This window comes from Ammospiza caudacuta, chromosome 3, assembly GCF_027887145.1.
Source record: "Ammospiza caudacuta isolate bAmmCau1 chromosome 3, bAmmCau1.pri, whole genome shotgun sequence".
NCBI classification, from domain to species: Eukaryota; Metazoa; Chordata; class Aves; order Passeriformes; family Passerellidae; genus Ammospiza; species Ammospiza caudacuta.
Window position 1 is genome coordinate 118,884,593 of NC_080595.1, and position 19,246 is coordinate 118,903,838.

The 19,246-nt window shown below is 69.6% G+C and overlaps 2 protein-coding genes across 2 annotated transcripts; one reads left to right on the plus strand and one right to left on the minus strand.

Annotated features, from left to right (window-relative positions):
- Positions 1-3,696: 3,696 nt before the first annotated feature.
- On the minus strand, positions 3,697-3,967 carry OST4 (oligosaccharyltransferase complex subunit 4, non-catalytic). Its single transcript, XM_058801646.1, has one exon. It carries the CDS (start codon positions 3,965-3,967, stop codon positions 3,854-3,856), a length of 114 nt encoding a protein of 37 aa, XP_058657629.1. The 3' UTR covers positions 3,697-3,853.
- A 2,599-nt stretch (positions 3,968-6,566) lies between these two features.
- EMILIN1 (elastin microfibril interfacer 1) lies at positions 6,567-14,120 on the plus strand. Its single transcript, XM_058801644.1, has 8 exons — positions 6,567-6,813; positions 8,898-9,023; positions 9,586-9,794; positions 10,079-11,665; positions 12,249-12,356; positions 12,469-12,486; positions 12,866-13,000; positions 13,673-14,120. Exons 1-8 carry the CDS (start codon positions 6,662-6,664, stop codon positions 14,002-14,004), a joined length of 2,667 nt encoding a protein of 888 aa, XP_058657627.1. The 5' UTR covers positions 6,567-6,661; the 3' UTR covers positions 14,005-14,120.
- The last annotated feature ends 5,126 nt before the right edge of the window (positions 14,121-19,246 follow it).

Here is a 19,246-nt window from a genome sequence, read left to right on the forward strand (position 1 = left end):
ACTTAGACATGATAAATGTCCCCAAGTGAGTCACCTGCCAGGGTCACCTGCCCTGGCCCTAGCTCTTCCCGGCCCTGGGAACGGCAGGGCTCAGTCCCTGGAGTGAGCTGGTTGGGATTTGCCTGCCCCAGGAAGCTGGGAGCTCTCTCCTGCATCACGTCCTGCACCGGGCTGGGATGCGACAGGCTGAGGGAGCTGGGGAGGGGCTCAGCCTGCAGAAGAGGAGGCTCAGGGGGACCTGAGGGAGCTGGGAAGGGGCTCAGCCTGCAGAAGAGGAAGCTTAGGGGGATCTTCTTCCTCCCCACAGCTCCCTGACAGCAGGGTGGAGCCAGGTGGGGGTCGGGCTCTGCTCCCAGGGAACAGGGACAGGACAAGGGGAAATGGCCTCAGGCTGGGCCAGGGGAAATTCAGGCTGGGTACTGGGAACAATTCCCTCCTGGAAAGGGCTGTCCAGTACAGCTGCCCAGGGCAGGGGTGGACTCCCTGTCCCTGGAGGGTTTCAAAGCCCTGTGGCTGTGGCACTTGGGGCCATGGGTCAGTGGTGGCCTGGGCAGTGCTGGGGGAGGCTTGGACACCATGGTGTGTAAGGCCTTTTCCAAACTCAGCAATTCCTTGGTTTGGGACTGGGGGTGAGGAACCCTGAGACAGCGCTGCTGGGACAGTGATGTCCAGCGCAGGGCACTGGGGCTCTCAGGGACAGTCCTGGTGACATCCTTGTCCCCAGCAGCTCCTGAGGAGGAGTCCAGGGCTCTGCAAGGGCTCTGCCCTTGCTGCTGGGCTGTGGTGGTGGGTGGAGGGTGCAGGGGGAGCCCCCTCGCCGTGCTGGGCTGACCCCCACGTCTCACCCCTGCAGGGGGCTGCCCACCTCGGCCTCTGACCACGCGCTGCCCCGTGCCAGGAGCTTCAGCAGCGGCACCGCTGGCAGCGGGGGCAGCCAACAGGACTCCCCCCGGATCCGAGCCTCCCCCAGCTTCACCCTGGGCAGCCCCAGGCCCCCGGCCGTGCCGCAGGGCCCCGGGGGTGGCGGCAGCAGCCCGGCCCCGGGCAGAGGTAAGCCAGGCTGGGGAGCCCTCGCGCGCCTGCTGCGGCGCCTGTCCAGCTGCTGGGCGGCACCACGGCCCTGAGGGGCTCAGCACTGACACAGTGACAGTGGCTCTGTGAGGGGCCTGGGCTGGCGCTGCACCGCCCAGCTGAGCTCCTGCTCCACTGGCATGTGGGGATCCCTGGGCACAGGGGCTGCAGGGAGATGCCCCCCTCCAGGGCCGGGACCAAAGGGCTTCTGGAGAAGCCAGCACAGAAAACCTTTGCTCAGCTTCCCACTGCTCCCAAGCATTCCTGAGGCCAGCAGGGACACACCAAAGTGCCTTTCTCCTCTTTAGGCACTGGCTGGGCAACAGTAGGTTGTGAGCTGTGAGCTGGCAGGGGCGCCAGGGGGTTTCCAACGTGCTGAGTCCCCTCTGGTGGGGGTTGATGTGCTGCAGCGGGGTACACAGTCAGGCAGGACACTGGCTGTGCCCCCTGCGCTGGCATTGCCACCGTGGGGGGCAGGCAGTGACAGCCCTGTGCCCACATCCACTGTGGGGCTCAGCTCTGGGGCACCGTGCTCCAAAGCCCCACAGTGCCCAGGGCTGTGAGCTGGGGCAGGTGCCCCCTGTGAGCCTGAAGCTGTGCTTGTGTTGAGCTGTGTTCCTCTGGTGTCCGTCGGTCGTGTTGTGCTCGGGGTTTGCTGCCCAGCCCTCTGTCATGACTGTGTCTTGTCTGCCATGAGAACATGGTGGGGAGGAAATAAAAGGCTGATGTTCTCATGGGCACGTTGTTCTGTCTGTTCCTTTGGCCAGGCCTGCCTGGAGCGAGCCCTGGCCCCATCCCTGCCTGAAGGGACACGTTGGGGGCAGAGCCTGGTGCCTGGTGTCCCCAGGAGCGACTGGCTGGGCTGTGCTGCCTCCTGTGCTCCCCCCTGGCACAGCCTCCTCCAGCAGAGTGAGTGCCCCATGGCACACTGCACCCTCATGCTGCTGCCTGGCACTGGGACCAGGACCCGGCTCTTCCTCCCCTGCCCTGGCACAGCCTGACCTGCTTCCATCCTGGCCACTCCAGACCTCCCCCAGCTCTCCCACCACCTTCTCCCCACCTCCGAGAGGCCCAGCACTGCCAGCACTGCTGTGTCTGCAGAGGGATCAGGGCCCAGGGGTGCTCTGAGCCCTGGCCTTGCCTTCCAAGGGCAAGTGCTGGTGCCCTCAGGTTGGCTGTGCCACCCCAGGCAGCAGGGAAGGAGCTGAGGGTGCCTGGAGCTGGGACAGCGTGGAGACCCTGCTGCCCTGCGCTTGGCCCACCCTCCCTCCTTCCCCGTGTCCCTCTGCAGCCCGGCCCTGGCTCCACCCCAGTGGGCAGTGTGCCCCCCACCTCACTGCGTCAGTGGGATGGAGAGGTGACTGGGTTGGGATAAAGACTTTAACCAGGTGAGCAGAAACTGAGGCAACTCAGGTGTGTTCCTTCAGTGCTGTCACTGCAGCCAGGTCCCAAACACCTTCCTTTTTCCTTTTTCCCCCCAGCTCCCCTGGCTGAGCACATGTCCCACACCCCATGACACAGCCCGGTTCAGAGGGCACAGCTGTGCCCCCAGCTCCTAAACCTGGCCAGCATGGTGACACCAGTGCCCTGGGACACCAAGGCAGGAGCTTGGCTGGAGCTGGGGCAGAGCCCTCTGCATGAGCAGCACGAGCTGGGACTGAGCTCTGTGCCCATCCCACTGCCAGGGCCACCCCTCGGTGTTGGGACCTGGCCCTGGCAAAGCTGGCAGGGAGGGACACAGCAGGGCACCGTGCCACCAGGCTGTGCCCTGTGCCCCACCACGGCCCCAGCCCAGCTGGTGACTCCAGCGTGGCACCGAGCCCTGGCCGGCAGCGCTGAGCTCTGTCTCCTCTGTCACACAGGGGCTGTGCCCAAGGGCGCCCGGGCAGCGCCGAGCACCAGCCGCGAGCCACGGGAGGCGCAGCGAGGCGAGCAGGAGCTCCAGGACGGGACACTTCTGCAGGTACCGGGGGCACCAGCAGCGAGGGACCCGGGCTGCAGCAGGGCCTGTGCCCCACGGCTCTGCTGGGTGGGCCCTTTGGGGGGCTGCCCCACGGGCTGGGAGCCTCCCCAGCTGTGGGGCTCTGCCAGGTACTTCTGTCCCACACTGCTTTCCCCAAGAAAAGGGGGACAAAGGCCTGGCACTGATCCCCTTCCCCCCTCTCCACAGGTGCTCCCAGTGAAGCTGAATGCCCGGAGAGCCCCTGGAAGGCCCGGGTAGGTGCTGCTGCCGGCTCTGGGCTCATCCCGGAGCCCCGGGAGGCAGGGGGCGCTGGGTGGGCACGCAGCCCCGGCAGCACCGCGCCCACCGACCCCGCGCCCACCGACCCCGCTCTCTGTCCCGCAGGGCTCTGCCCCGAGGCTCCCGCGCCCCCCGCGAGGGCGCCGGGCACCGAGGGACCCTTCCCGTGCTGGGGGCGCCCCGAGCCCCGGCCCCGCCGTACCGGGCAGCGGCGGCAGCGCCGGCGGAGCTGCTGCGGCCCTGCTCGGCGCCGGGGCTGTCCCCGCGCGGGGCCCCGCAGCACCGATCGCCGCTGGCCCGGCTGCTGCCCACGGCGCCGCTGCTGCTGCGCTGAGCCCGCCCGGCGCCGGGGGTTGGTCACAACGTCACACGGTTTTGTCGTGTATCAGCGTGTTTCCGTTAAAGCCGGTTTGGAAGAAGCTCGGGCTCGCGCCTCTCGGGGCGGCCCCGCGGGAGAGAGGCGGGGAGGGCGGGACGGGCGGGAGCGGCGGCGCCGCGGGGCCATGGCGGGGCGGGATCCTCCGGGATCCTCCGGGCTCCTCACTCCTGCTTCTTGGGGTTGTTGACGGCCACGTAGTGGTACAGCACGACGAGCAGGAACAGCGAGACGCCCAGCATGTTGGCGAAGATGGCGAGCTGCACGTCCGTGATCATTCTGCGGGCGGGGAAACGGACACGCTGGCATCCCGCGGGGGGACCGGCTGTACCGGCACGGACCGGCTCCCGCCCCTGCTGCTCGGGCCCCCGGTGTCCCGGTTCCCTCTTCTGCCCAGACCACCCGGTGTCCCGATTCCCGCTCCTGCCCGGGCCCTCCGATGGCCCGCTCTCTCCCCTGTGCCCCGCTCTCCCCCAGGTTCCCGTTCCGGCCTGGTCCCCCCGGTGCCCCGCTCTCCCCCCGGTTCCCGCCCGGTCCCCCCGGGGTCTCGTTGTCCTCCCGGTTCCCGGTGCCCCCGGTGCCCCGCTCTCCCCCCGATGTCCCGCGCTCACGCTCCGGCCCCGCCGCTCCGACACGTCTCCCTGCACGCGCCACTTCCGGCCGCGGGGCACGGCGGGAGGCGCCCGACCCCGGCGGTGACGTCACGGCAACCGGGCCCGGGCCAAGCGGCGGGCTCGCGGCTGCCGTGACGTCACGGCGCCCAGCCCCTCCCCGCCGCAGTGACGTCACTGCCGCGCCCCGCCCCCTGGCGGCCGCCGCCGGCTCCGTCTCCATACAAGGCGCGGCGCGAGGGCGGGGCGGGGCCGGGCGGCCCCGGGGCGGCCGCGGCTAATTAGCGCTAATGAGCCTAATGACAGCTCGCTGCAGCTGCTGACAGCGGGCGGGGCCGCGGGGCCGCAGCGGTTCGGGCTGCGCTGGGCTGTGCTGAGACATACCGGGGCATACTCGGAGCTGCTGGGCCGTACTGGGCTGTACCCGGCTGTGCTGGGCTCTGCTGGGAGCTGCTGGGCTGTACGGGGCTGTACCCGGCTGTGCTGGGCTGCACTGGGAGCTGCTGGGCTGTGCTGGGCTGCACTGGGAGCTGCTGGGCTGTGCCGGGCTGTACCCGGCTGTACCCGGCTGTACCGGGCTGTGCTGGGCTGTACCCGGCTGTACCCGGCTGTGCTGGGCTGTGCTGGGCTGTACCCGGCTGTACCCGGCTGTGCTGGGCTGTGCTGGGCTGTACCCGGCTGTGCTGGGCTGCACTGGGAGCTGCTGGGCTGTGCTGGGCTATACCAAGCCGTACAGAAGGCATGACGGGCCACACGGAGCGGGGGTTTGCTGCGATGCGTGGGTCGCACTGCCATGTGTGGGTCGCACTGTGATGCGTGGGTCACACTGCAATGCGTGGGTCACACTGCGATGTGTGGGTCACACTGCCATGTGTGGGTCGCACTGCAATGCGTGGGTCACACTGCCATGTGTGGGTCGCACTGCAATGCGTGGGTCACACTGCGATGCGTGGGTCGCACTGCCATGCGTGGGTCACACTGCGATGTGTGGGTCGCACTGCCATGTGTGGGTCACACTGCCATGTGTGGGTCACACTGCCATGTGTGGGTCACACTGCCATGTGTGGGTCGCACTGCGGTGGCCTGCGGGGTCTTGGCAGCCCATCGTGTTGATGGTGCCCCCTCAAGGGGTCCCAGCAGCGAGACCCCCGGGGTCATGCCGGCACCCCGGACCCATTCCTGTGCCCCCCACGCTCGGCCGTGGAGCCCCAGCGCAGTCTGGAGTGCCCTGGGGCACAGCAGAGACACGGCCCCTGCAGCCCCCCATGGGCCCCCACGGCCCCCGCAGCCCCCCACGGCCCCCAGAGCCCGGAGGCGGTGCCACCGTCCCCCTCGGGCCCAGGCACGGCTGGCCTCGGGCCAGGCCCAGCCCGGGCCCCTCAGCCCCGGTGTGTCCCTGCCTCCCTCCCTCCCTCCCCCGCGGTCCCTCCCCTCCAGCTGCCGCCAGCTGTTTGTGCTTAACCCTCGCTCCCCGCGGGCGGGGGGTTCCCGCGCCTGACGTCACCGCGGGGCCGCCGCCAAGCCGTGATGTCACCGTGCGGCCGTGACGTCACCGCGAGGGTCGGGGAAGCCATGGCATCATCACCGTGGGCTCGGGGCCACGGCGGCCCGGGGTGGCCGCTGCCGTGCCGGTGTCCCCGGTGTCCCTAGCCCGGTGTCCCCAGCACGGTGTCCCCAGGGGTGCGGCCGGGGGCGCGGGGCAGCCCCGGGCTCGGTGCTGGCACCGGGACGTGTCCCCTGGCACGGGCTCACGGGCACGCGGGGACGTGGCACTGCAGGCTGCGGTGCCGGTGCTGATGCGGGGACCTGTGGCCGCTGTGCCCAGCGCGGGCCGAGCGCCGAGGCCACCGGCGGTCGGCGGTTCGCGGGGCGCGGTGCGAAGCCGGTGGCGGAGCCGGTGCCAGCGGCGGCCGCGGGGCACGGATGGCCGCGGCGGGCCGGTGCAGCGGCGGTAGCCGCGGCCGCCTCGCTGGCCGCCCGCGCCCTGGCCCCCTGCCCGGCCTCCCTGGCTGCCCCGGCCCCGGGCCGGCCTAACGAGGAGCAGATGTGGCGGCGGCGGGGCCGGCGGGGCCGCGGTGCCCGGCGCGGCTGGGGCGGGGGCGCGGCGGGCAGGAAGCGGGGGGCCCCGGGGACCCCGGCGGCGGGCAGCGGCTCTGGGCGGCCCTGGTGCCGAGGGGCTGGCCGAGGGGCGGCCGGGGGGAGGGCAGAGCCGAGCCGAGCCGAGCCGTGCCGAGCCGCCCAGAGCCGCGGAGCCGCGACGGGACGCCGCATGCGGTGCTGAGGCGCGCCGGCCCGGGCTGAGCGAGCCGAGCGGAGCGGAGCCGCCCCAGCCCAGCCCGGCCCAGCCCGGCCCAGCCCAGCATGGCACCGTGGCTCTGGCCGTGCCTCCTGGCCGCGCAGGCCCTGGCCGCCAACTTCCCCCCCCGGTACAGCCTCTACACCGGCGGGGCCGCCCCGCTCGCCCCCGGCCCGGCCGCGGCCCACAGCGGTGCCCGGGCCGCCAGCCGGCACAGGTAGGAGCCACGAGCGCCGGGACACACCGGGACGCACCGGGACACACCGGGCGGCGGCGGGGACACGGAGTGCAGCCCCCACCCCGCTGCCACGGGAACCCCGGCGCCGGGCAGGCACCGGCACGTGCCACGTCCAGCGCGGGGGGCGGCGGGACCGGCGGGGGTCCCCGGGGCGGGGGCGTCACGCCCGGGGCGGGCAGGCAGTGGGCGCACGTGGAGGGCCGGGGCCGCCGGTGCGGCGGGGCCGGGGATGGCGGGCCGGTCCCTGCTCTCCGCATCCCGCGTGGGTCAGCGGTGCCGGAGAGGGGCACCGGGCCCGGAGCCGCCCTCTGCCCATCCCGTAGCGCGGGGCCGGGGCTCGGGGCGCTGCGGGGCTGGGGGCGGCCCCACGCTGGGTTGGGGTCACGGCGCATTCACCGCGGACACATCAGCGGCGCGGCCGCAGGGCTGGGACCGCCCCGGCCCCGCGGCGGCCCCGGGGGGATGGCGGGACCGGCCGCAGCGCGGGGAACCCGGGGAGGGGCACCCCCGGTCCGCCGTGGGGCACGGGCACGGTGGAGCCTTTCCGTGCGGCTCGGGGGGCTCGGGGGGCTCTGCACGGGTCGGGGTGTGCGGCGCTCCATCCCCGCGGCTCGGGGAGCGCGGGGGTGCCCCCAGACCCTGCCCCTTAGGGGAGCTCTGGTCCCATCCCTCGCCCGGCATGGGGACAGCCCCGGAGCGGGGCGTGGGACCCCAGGGCAGCCCGGGGGTCGCGGGGCCTCGCGGGTGCGGGGCTGGGATGGGATGGGGGAGAAGAGGGGGGCCGTCGGTCGGCGCAGGAATTCCCGGCGGCCCCCGGGGAGGAGCTGGAATCCAGCCGGGGCCTGAGGGGAACCAGCCGGGCTGACGGGAACCGGCCGCCGCACCGGGGCCCCGCGGGGGGACCCAGCGCCGGGGGCCGCTCCCCCGGGGGCTGCCCGGTGGGGCCGGGGGGCCCGAGCGGGGCCCGGGCTGCGGGGCCCGACCATATAAGGCTGCGAGGACGGGGTCCCGGCAGCGGGGCCAGGCTGCGGTCCCACGCGGGGGGGCTGGGGGTCCCGCAGCCTGGGGCGCTGCGCTGGGACCGGTGCGGGGCTGCCGCGGGGCACGGAGGGGCAGGAACACGGGATTATACATGGGACAGCACGGAGGGGCAGGAACACACGGGGGTCACACATGGGGCAGCACGGGGGTCACACACGGGGCAGCACGGGGGGGCAGGAACACACGGGGTTATACATGGGGCAGCACGGAGGGGCAGGAACACACGGGGGTCACACATGGGGCAGCACGGAGGGGCAGGAACACACGGGGGTCACTGATGGGGCAGCACGGAGGGGCAGGAACACACGGGGGTCACACATGGGGCAGCACACGGGATCACACACGGGGCAGCGCTCAGGGTCCCTCCCTGGGCCAGGCAGGATGCACGGCGCGGTGCGATGGGGTGTGGGCACCCTACTCCCGGCCCCATCCCTGCGGGGCTCCCGAGGGCAGCCAGGGCTGGGGGCTGCAGCCGGGGCTGCAGGGGTCGCCAGGCACGGCTGAGGCCGTGCTGGAGCAGGATCCGGCCCATTAACCCGCACCGGGCCGTGACGGTGCTACCGGTGGGGCTGGTTGGGCAAGCACGGGGGCGCGCCGGGGGATGCGGGGTGTGGCCGGAGGGGCCGCGGTGTGCTGGGGCATGCGGGGGATGCCCGGGGAGCTGCAGGGTGCCACGGAAGGCCTGGGGCAGGGCGTGTGGCTGTGTCTCTGCCGGGGTCATGCCTGGTGCCTGCTGCACGCCAGGACAATGCCTGGGGTGTGCTGGAACAGCGCCCGCTGTGTGCTGGGATGATGCTAGCTCCATGCCAGGGCAGCTCCAGTGGCTGCTTTGTGCCGGGATGATGCCTCCTGGGTGCCAGGACAGTGCTCGGTGTGTGCCCAGGTGGTGCCCAGATGGTGCCCAGATGGTGCCCGGTGTGTGCCGTGCTCGGTCCGTACCAGGACGATGCCCGGTGTGTACCGGGGCGGCACCGTGTGCCAGCGCCCCCCGGCTGCGTGCCCTGACCCGCTCCCTCCGGCAGGAACTGGTGTGCCTACGTGGTGACCCGCAGCGTGAGCTGTGTGGTGGAGGATGGCGTCGAGAGCTTCATCAAGCCGGACTATCAGCCCTGCCCCTGGGGGCAGCTCCAGTGCCCCCGAGTCCTGGCGTGAGTGGGGTCGGGAGGGCTCTGGGGGGCTCGGGCCGTTCTGGGGGGGCCAGCACAGAGCCAGGGCGGGCCGCGGCCGCGCCGCCGCCGCTGGTGTTTACCCACCCCGGGGTCACGTTTGCTTTTGCGCAAGAGTCAGCGACCTCAAGCGGTGACCGGACACTGTCCCCTCCATCACGTGCGGCCGGAGCACTGGGGCACCCCGCGGCTCTCCGGGCCGGAGGGCGACCGGAGGGTGACCGGAGGGTGACCAGAGGGTGACACTGTCCCCCCCGTGATGTGCAGCAGAGCCCTGGGGCACCCCGCGGCTCTCCGGGCCGGAGGGTGACCGATCACTGTCCCCCCATAACGTGCAGCAGAGCCCTGGGGCACCCCGGAGCTCTCTGGCCAGCGCTGGGATGGCCCTGGGGTGGTGCTGGGACTGGTGCAGGGTGACAGGGCTGGGCAGGGCAGCCCCCCGGCCGCTGAGCGCGGGTGAAGCCGCAGCCTGTGCTGGCTCCGGCTCTCCGGGGCAGCCCCGCGCCCCTCCTGGCTCCCCCAGCCCCGTCCCGTCCCCCGGCAGGTACCGCAGCTTCCTCCGGCCCCGCTACAAGGTGTCGCAGCGCACGGTGTCGGAGCTGGCCTGGCGCTGCTGCCAGGGCTACTCGGGGCCGGACTGCAGCGAGGGCCCCGCTCCAGCGGCCCCGCAGCCCACCGGCCGCCCCCCGGCCCAGCCCGGCCGCCCCACGCTCTCCGGCTTCGGCAACCCCCTCAGCGGCCTGGGGGGCGAAGGTACAGCTGGGCCGGGGATGCGGGGATGCGGGGATGCAGGGGATGTGGGGATGTGGGCATGCGGGGATGCGGGGATGCAGGGGATGTGGGGATGCGGAGGATGCGGGGATGTGGGGATGCAGGGATGTGAGGGATGCGGGGGGCATGCGGAGATGCGGGGGGGATGCGGGATGTGGGGGATGCAGGGATGGGGGAATGTGTGGGATGCGGGGGATGCGGGGACCCGCTGTGTGCGGCCTGTCCCTGTCCCTGCCCCTGTCCCTGACCCCGGCGGCGCTCGGCAGGCGGCGGGGACACGGAGAAGGTGCGGCGGCTGGAGGAGCAGGTGCGGCGGCTGAGCGAGCAGCTGGAGGAGCTGCGGGCCGGGCAGGAGCCGCCGCGGGCGGCCGTGGAGGGGCAGCCCGGGGGGCAGCAGGCGGCGGACGCGGAGAGGTCCGAGGTGCGGGAGGCGCTGAGCCACCTGCAGCGGCGCCTGGAGGAGCTGGAGAGCCGCCTGCAGCGCGCCGAGGGCGGCCGGGACGGCGCGGGGGCTCCGGGGACCGCGGGCGCGGCGGCGCTGGACGAGCTGGAGCAGCGGCTGCAGGAGCTGTGCGCCGCCTGCACCGCCGGCACCGAGGGGCTGCGGCGGCAGGCGGCCGAGCACCGGGAGCGGATGCGGGCGCTGGAGAAGCTGGTGGAGTCGGTGGACCAGCGCAACAGGGACGCGGTGGAGTCGGTGCAGAGGCACATCAGCAGCCTGAGCAGCCGCCTGGCCCCCGCCCCGGCCGCTCCCCCGGCCCCGGACGTGCTCCGCCGCCTGGCCGAGCTGGAGCGGCGCCTGCAGGGGCTGCCGGTGCCGGCGGCGGGCCCGGGGCAGGGCCCGGTGCTGGCGCGGCGCCTGGCCGAGCTGGAGGGGCGGCTGAACGCCTCCCGCGCCGGCCCGTGGCCCTCCGAGCCCGAGGGGCGGCCGGCCGGGCTGCCGGGGCGCCTGGCCAACCTCAGCCGGGCCGTGGAGGGGCTGGCGGCCAGCGGGGCGCAGCGCGGAGCGCGCCTGGAGCGGCTCGAGGGGCTGCTGGCCCGCTGCGGGCCCCCGTGCCCGGCCGGGGACACCGAGGCGCTCTGGGAGGACGGGCCGGCCGGGACCCCGGGCGGGCTGCGGGGGCAGGCGCTGGCCGAGGCGCTGGAGCGGCTCCGCAACCGGACGGGGCGGCTGGAGGCGGCTCTGGAGGAGCTGAGCGCCGAGCCCTGCGCCCGGCCCTGCGCCCCGCCGCTCCCCCGGCGGCCGGAGCCGCTCCCGCCCGGCCCCGCCGAGCCCGAGGAGGAGCCGGAGGCGCCGCTCGAAGGCTTCGGCGTCTTCGGGGGCCCGTCCCCGTCGGAGCTGCGGGCGCTGCGCGGGGAGCTGGCGGCGGCGCTGGCGGCCCTGAGCGGCCTCAACGCCACGGTGGAGGGGCTGCAGGACGCGCTGGACGAGCAGGACGCGCGGCAGCGGCAGCTGAGCGCCGCCACCGACCGCGTGGTGGCCGAGCTGGACCGGGCGGCGGCGGCGGCGGCGGCGCGGCAGGCGGAGAGCGAGGAGCGGCTGGAGGCGCTGGCGCGGGAGCTGGCGCGGGCCGGGGGCTGCCCCGCGGGGCTGGAGCCGCGCGTGGCCAAGCTCGAGGGGGTCTGCGAGCAGCTGGAGGCCGTGGCCGGGGGGCTGCGCGGCCTCCGCGAGGGGCTGGGCCGGCACGTGGCGGGGCTCTGGGGCGCCGTGCGGGAGCTGAACGCCACGGCCCGCGGCCACGCCGCCCTGCTGGACAAGGCGCTGGAGCTGCCGGCCCGGCTGGGCGCCCTCAACGCCAGCCTGGGCCACCTGCGCGGGGAGCTGCAGCGCCTGGCGCGGCTGGAGAGACACGGTGCGGGGACACGGGGGGACCCCGGGGCTGCGGGGACACGGGGGGGACACCGGGGGATGGGGGGGACACGGGGGACACCGGGGGATGGGGGGACGTGCGGGGACCTGGGGCATTGCGGGGGCACGGGGCGTGCAGGGCATGGGGGGATGTGGGGCGTGGGGGGCAGGTGGGGCTGCGGGAACGGTGCTGGAGGTGTGGGGACACGGGGGTGTGGGGACACGAGGGGACACGGGGATGTGGGGACATGAGGGGATGCGGGGATATGGGGATGTGGGGACACAGGGATGTGGAGATGTGGGGACACAAGGGGACACAGGGATGTGGGGACACAGAGATGTAGAGATGTGGGGACACAAGGGGACACAGGGATGTGGGGCACGGGGTCACCAGGAGTGCCGCAGTGGGTGTGGGGACGCAGGGCCTCGGCTGGGGATGCTGTGCTGTGGGGCTGCAGTGTGTGGGGACAAGGGGACATCACAGCAGGGCCCTGGCTGTGGGGCTGCAGTGCGTGGGGACAAGGGGACGTCACACGTGGGGCACTGGCCGTGGGGCCAAGGTGGCTCTAACACCTTCCTCCCTCCAGGCCCCCCTGGCCCCCCTGGACCTGCAGGCCCCATGGGCGAGACGGGGCCTCCTGGCCCCTCTGGGCCCCCTGGCAAGGATGGAGAGCAGGGTCCCGTGGGCCCCCCCGGTAAGGCTCAGCCCCCCCGTGTGCCCCCGACCACGCTGGTGTGGCTCGACCCCGTCCCTGGGGGTCCTGCCCCAAGCTGGCCCTGAGCAGCCCCTCCTCATCCTCCCTGCAGGGCTGCCCGGAGAGAGAGGTAGGGCTGGGGGGGCTTGGGGTGCGGGGAGGGGCACGGGGGGCGTGTGAGGAACTGGGGGGGCTTGGGGTGCGGGGAGGGGCACGGGGGGCATGTGGGGAACTGGGGGTCTGGGGGGGGCTTGGGGTGCGGGGAGGGGCACGGGGGGCATGTGGGGAACCGGGGGGCTGGGGGCTTGCAAGGGGAGCAGGAGCAGCCTGGGCTGGCACGGGGAGGCACAGGGTGCCCGGGCCGCTGGGGACGGGGTCAGGGGGGCACGGACACTGAAGGGGCAGGTGTGGGTGTGGGGCGCGGCTGCTGGGCTCGGGGCACGGGGGCTGCGGGGCCGCGCAGGGGGGACGGAGGCGGCCCGGCCGTGCCTGACGCTGCCCCTGCCCAGGCCCGGTCGGGGAGCCGGGCTCGGTGCCCCGCGTCGCCTTCTCGGCCGCGCTGAGCACGCAGCGCACGGAGCCGGGCACCGTCCCCTTCGACCACGTGCTGCTCAACGACGGCGGCGCCTACGACCCCGAGACGGGTGAGGGGCCACGGGGGTGCTCCGGGGGCTGCGGGGCGTTTGTGGGGTGAGGGATCTGCACCGGGGGCTGTGGGGTGTTTGTGGGGTGAGGGATCTGCACCGGGGGCTGTGGAGTGTTTCTGGGGTGTTTTTGGGGTGAGGGATGCCGCTCGAGGGGCTTTGGGGTGTTTGTGGGGTGAGGGATGCTGCACCGGGGGCTGTGGGTGTTTGTGGGGTGCTGCAGCAGGGGCTGTGGGTGTTTGTAGGGTGCTGCAGCAGGGGCTGTGGGGCGTTTGTGGGGTGAGGGATCTGCACCGGGGGCTTTGGGGTGTTTGTGGGGTGCTGCAGTAGGGGCTGTGGGTGTTTGTGGGGTGTTTGTGGGGTGAGGGATCTGCACCGGGGGCTGTGGGTGTTTGTGGGGTGCTGCAGCGGGGGCTGTGGGTGTTTGTGGGGTGCTGCAGCGGGGGCTGTGGGTGTTTGTGGGGTGCTGCAGCCGGGGCTGTGGGTGTTTGAGGGTTAAGGGGTGCTGCACCAGGGGCTGTGGGGCTGCAGAGTCTCGGGGGCACGATGTGCGGTGCCAGCCCGGGGCTCTCGGGCGGTGCCTGCCTGCCCCGGGATCCCCCCCGGCCTTGGGGCGCTGCTCTGGGGGCACCGGGCGCCCCGGCAGGTGCCTCACTGCCGTTCCCGCCGCAGGCACGTTCACGGTGCCGGTGCCCGGGCGGTACCTGGTGAGCGCCGTGCTCACGGGGCACCGGGGCGAGGCGCTGGAGGCCGTGCTGTCCCGCTCCGGGCACGGCATCGCCCGCCTGGACTCGGCCGGCTTCCAGCCCGAGGCGCTGGAGAAGGGCCCGGTGGCGGCGCGGGGCCCGAGCCCCGGGGCCCTGGGCGTGTTCAGCCTGCTGCTGCCGCTGGCCGCGGGCGAGACGCTCTGCGTGGACCTGGTGTCGGGGCGCCTGGCGCACGCCCCCGACGAGCCGCTCACGGCCTTCAGCGCCGCGCTGCTCTACGGCCCCGAGGAGCCCTAGGGCGGGGGCGGCCCCCGCGAGGGGCACGGCCGGGCCCGGGGTCCCCCCGCCCGCCCGCCGGGACCCCCACCCCGTTATTTATCGCACCCCCGCCCTCGCCGTCCCGCACTCCGGCCCGCACCGCCCCCACGGCCCCACCGCCCCACAATAAACACGCGGCACCGGGTTTTGTACCCGCGGCTCCGGAGCGTGCCTCGGCCGCGGGGAGGGGCGGGGAGGGGCCGGGAGGGGATGGGAGGGGATGGGAGGGGATGGGGAGGGGATGGGAGGGGATGGGAGGGGATGGGGAGGGGCTGCTGGCTGCCAGGTGTCACCGTGTGTCACCGTGTGTCACCGTGTGACTGAGCTGCCTGGTGTCACCATGTCACTGAGCTGCAAGGTGTCACTATTGTCACCGTGTCACTGGAGTCCCCGGTGTCACTGAGCTGCCAGGTGTCACCGTGTCACCAAACTGCCAGGTGTCACCGTGTCACTGGGTTACCGGGCTGCCCGGTGTCACCGAGCTGCCCGGTGTCACCGTGTGACTGAGCTGCCTGGTGTCACTATGTCACTGACCTGCCAGGTGCCACCGTGTCACTGAACTGCCCGGTGTCTCTGAGCTGCCCGGTGTCACCGTGTCACCGAGCTCCGTCGCGGCTCTGCACACGGCAGGGTGGGGGTTTGGGGCAGGGCAGGGGGGTTCCAGCTGTTTGGGGTGTGCTGTGACCGGATGGGACCCCCGGGTGCCGTGCCCGGGTGTGCTGGGGCAGCTCCAGCCCCCCGTGCCCCCAGGCGAGGGCTGGGCTGGGGGTGACAGGCGGGTACTGCCCGGGGTGGGGGTCCTACAGTGTCACTGAACTCATCTCTGGGGGGGCTTTCACCTCCTGGTGTCGGCTCAGCCGGGGTAACCCCATTGCTCCAGTTCAGGGCTGTTTGCTGGGCTGGCAGGGGCTGCCAGGGGTCAGGGGGGCTGTGCCCAGCCCTGTGCCCAGCCGTGTGCCCCCTGTGCCCAGCCCTGTGCCCAGCTGTGTGCCCACTGTACCCAGCACTGCTCGCGCTGTGCCCAACGCTGTGCCCAGCTGTGTGCCCCCTGTGCCCAGCCCTGTGCCCAGCCGTGTGCCCCCTGTGCCCAGCACTGCTCCCCCTGTGCCCAGCCCTGTGCCCAGCTGTGTGCCCCTTGTGCCCAACGCTGTGCCCAGCTGTGTGCCCACTGTACCCAGCACTGCTCCCCCTGTGCCCAGCCCTGTGCCCAGCTGTGTGCCCCCTGTGCCCAACGCTGTGCCCAGCTGTGTGCCCCCTGTGCCAAGCCCTGTGCCCAGCTGTGTGCCCACTGTACCCAGCACTGCTCCCCCTGTGCCCAGCCCTGTGCCCAGCCCTGTGCCCTGGACGGGTTGGGCTGGAGGGCTGCGAGGTCCCAGGGTGTTGATGGTGGAACAGGCTGCAGGCTGAGTCTGGGGCACTGGCACCCCCTTGGAGATTTGGGCAGTTATGGCCATGGCTCCTGTGCAGATACTTTGGTGCAGAAAGTTCAGGATTTGGGGCCAGGAATGGGTGGGGGCGGGGGGGGGGCTCCAGGCCCAGTCTGTGCCCCCGCTGCCATGGGAGCCCATTAATGGTGAGGTTGGGACAGAGCCTTGTGTCCCCAGGTGCTCCTGGCACCTTCAGGTGAGCACCAGTGGCATTGTCTGTGTGTCTGTGTGTCTGTCTGTGGGTCTGTGTGTCTGTGTGTCTGTGTGTCTGTGTGTCTGTCTGTGGGTCTGTGTGTCTGTGTGTCTGTGTGTCTGTGTGTCTGTGTGTCTGTGTGTCTGTCTGTGTGTCTGTCTGTCTGTGTGTCTGTCTGTCTGTGTGTTTGTCTGTCTGTGTGTTTGTCTGTCTGTCTGTGTGTCTGTCTGTCTGTGTGTTTGTCTGTCTGTCTGTGTGTCTGTCTGTCTGTGTGTCTGTGTGTCTATGTGTCTGTGTGTCTGTCTGTGTGTCTGTCTGTCTGTGTGTCTGTGTCTCTGTCTGTGTGTCTGTCTGTGTGTCTGTGTGTCTGTCTGTCTGTGTGTCTGCTGTCTGTGTCTGTGTGTCTGTCTGTGTGTCTGTCTGTGTGTCTGTCTGTCTGTGTCTGTGTGTCTGTGTCTGTGTGTCTGTCTGTGTGTCTGTCTGTGTGTCTGTGTGTCTGTGTGTCTGTCTGTCTGTGTGTCTGTCTGTCTGTCTGTGTGTCTGTCTGTGTGTCTGTGTGTCTGTCTGTGTGTCTGTCTGTCTGTGTGTCTGTGTGTCTGTGTCTGTGTGTCTGTCTGTCTGTGTGTCTGTGTGTCTGTCTGTGTGTCTGTCTGTGTGTCTGTCTGTCTGTGTGTCTGTCTGTCTGTGTGTCTATCTGTGTGTCTGTGTGTCTGTCTGTGTGTCTGTCTGTGTGTCTGTCTGTCTGTGTCTGGGCTCTTTCACAGCTCATTGGGGGTTGGTGTGGGGCAGGCTCAGTGCTGGTTCTGTTAATGCAGCGCCACAGTGTAAAAATGTGTGAGAAATATCATTGAACCCAGGCTGGCTTCAGTGAAAAGAGACCTTCAGGACCACCCAGCGCCACCCCTGCCATGGCAAGGACGCCTCCCACTGTCCCAGGGTGTCCCAGTGTCCAGCCTGGCCTTGGGCACTGCCAGGGATCCAAGGTGGGCACCCTGTGCCAGGGCCTGCCCACCCTGCCAGGGAACAATTCCTCATTCCCAATCTCCCATCCAGCCCTGTCCTCTGGCAGTGGGAGCCATTCCCTGTGTCCTGTCCCTCCATCCTTGTCCCCAGTCCCTCTGCAGCTCTCCTGGAGCCCCTTCAGGCCCTGGCAGTGGCTCCAGGATCTCCCTGGATCCTTCTCCAGCCTGAACATTCCCGGCTCTGCCAGCCTGGCTCCAGCCCTGGAGCAGCTCCGTGGCCTCCTCTGGACCCACTTTTATCAGCTTTTTTTCAGGCTCAGGGGGATCCCTGCTCACAGCCGGGCTCTCATCCTGCCCTGCTCTGGGGCAGCAAATCCCACAATGAGCAGAACCTTTGGGAAATTCTCCCTGTCAGCAGAAGGTGGAGATCCAGAGCCGTGCCAGGAGCTCCTGGAGAGGAGGGAAGGGAAACGCAGGAAGGGCTCAGCCTTTCTGTCTCTCCACTGTGTCCTCTGTGGGATTTTCTGTCCTACCCTGGACCATCCCTGGTCATGACAGCCCTGGCCCTCTCTGCCCGTGGGGAGCAGAGGGGAGCAGAGATCCCTGCTGGTTCCTTTCTGAGATTCACCAGCCTCAGAAGGATCATTGTCCTCCTAACCATGAGGAGAAAGAGTTTATGAGGAAAATGGGTGTGAGAGTCTTCCTACAACTCTTAGAACCACGGAAAAGCCACGATTGCATCGAATGTTCCTGACCAACCCCAGCGCTGCCCAGGCCACCTCTGCCCCTGTCCCCAAGTGCCACAGCCACAGGGCTGTGAACCCTCCAGGGATGGGGAATCCACCCTGCCAGGGCAGGACAGCCCTTTCCAGGTGGGAATTGTTCCCAACATCCACCCTGAGCCTGCCCTGGCCCAGCCCGAGGCCATTTCCCCTTGTCCTGTCCCTGTTCCCTGGCTGTCCCCTCCTGTCAGGGACCTGTGCAGAGCCACAAGGTCCCCCCTGAGCCTCCTTTTCTCCAGGCTGAGCCCCTTTCCAGCTCCCTCAGCCTCTCCTGGGGCTCCATTCCCTTCCCAGCTCCCTCAGCCCCTCCTGGGGCTCCATTCCCTTCCCAGCTCCCTCAGCCCCTCCTGGGGCTCTGGACTCTGTGTCCAGCTGGGTCATTGCCATGGTCACTGCAGGGTCAATGCCATGGCCACAGCAGGGTCAATGCCATGGTCACTGCAGGGTCATTGTCACTGCAGGGTCAATGCCATGGTCACTGCAGGGTCATTGTCACTGCAGGGTCATTGTCACTGCAGGGTCAATGCCATGGTCACTGCAGGGTCATTGTCACTGCAGGGTCATTGTCACTGCAGGGTCAATGCCATGGTCACTGCAGGGTCATTGTCACTGCAGGGTCATTGTCACTGCAGGGTCAATGCCATGGTCACTGCAGGGTCATTGTCACTGCAGGGTCATTGTCACTGCAGGGTCATTGCCATGGTCACTGCAGGGTCATTGTCACTGCAGGGTCATTGCCATGGTCACTGCAGGGTCATTGTCGTGGTCACTGCAGGGTCATTGTCGTGGTCACTGCAGGGTCAATCTCCTGCAGGCCCTGGGGTGGGCAGGGCAGAGCTGGGGGTGCTGCAGCTCCTCTGGGCACAGCAGGGTGGGGCTGGGGCAGCTGAGGAAGGTTATCCTTTATTGTTAATTATGATTAATCCTATATTAGATTATCCTTTTTCCATTGTCCATTGACCCTCACTATCCGTGAATGCTCTCCAGGAAGGGAGGTTCACAATGAGCCCCTGAGCAGGGGAGATCAGCTGGGTCTGCTGCAGCTGCTGGGAAGTGAGAGGGCTCCTAATTACCCTCCTAATTAATTAGTTGGGTGTTGGAGCCCTGGAAGCTGAGAATTTCAGACTTTCTGTGCTGGGAATTTCAGACTTTCTGTGCTGACACACTCTGACCCCCAGGACAGCACTGCATTTGACCTGAGGCTGTGGAGAAGCTTCCAGAATTGATTGAGAGCACTGGGATTGTGGGTGTGGAGTTGGGTACAAGTGTGTGATGTGACAGGGTGGAAAACTTGGAGTTTGGGGGCTTAGAATATGGAATAAATATGGGGCAAGATGGAGGCTTTAGGGTGGTGGCTGATTCTTCTTCTTCACCTTCTTCTCCTTCTTCTCCTGGTTCTCCTTCTTCTTCACCTTCTTCTCCTTCTTCTCCTGGTTCTCCTTCTTCTCCTTCCTCACCTTCTTCTTCTCCTTCTCCTTCTTCTTTACTTCATTCTTCTTCTTCTTCTTCTTCTTCTTCTTCTTCTTCTTCTTCTTCTTCTTCTTCGTCGTCGTCGTCGCTGTCTTCATCTTCTTCGTCGTCGTCATCTTCTTCTTCATCTTCTTCTTCTTTGTCTTCTCCGTCTTCTCCATCTTCTCCATCTTCTTCACCTTCTTCTCCATGGGTTTGGGTCACATTTTGTAACTGGACAGAAAAGCCCACCCTGCAGACTTTGAGGGATCAGTTATTGAGTTAAAAGTGAAAGTAATTTAGGTGTGATTTCTTAATTGGGTAATTTGGCCCAAGAGACAGTTGGCCATTCTGTGCCTTGCTGATGAAAGACTGCAGAACTCACTGCTGTGACACTGACACAGGTAA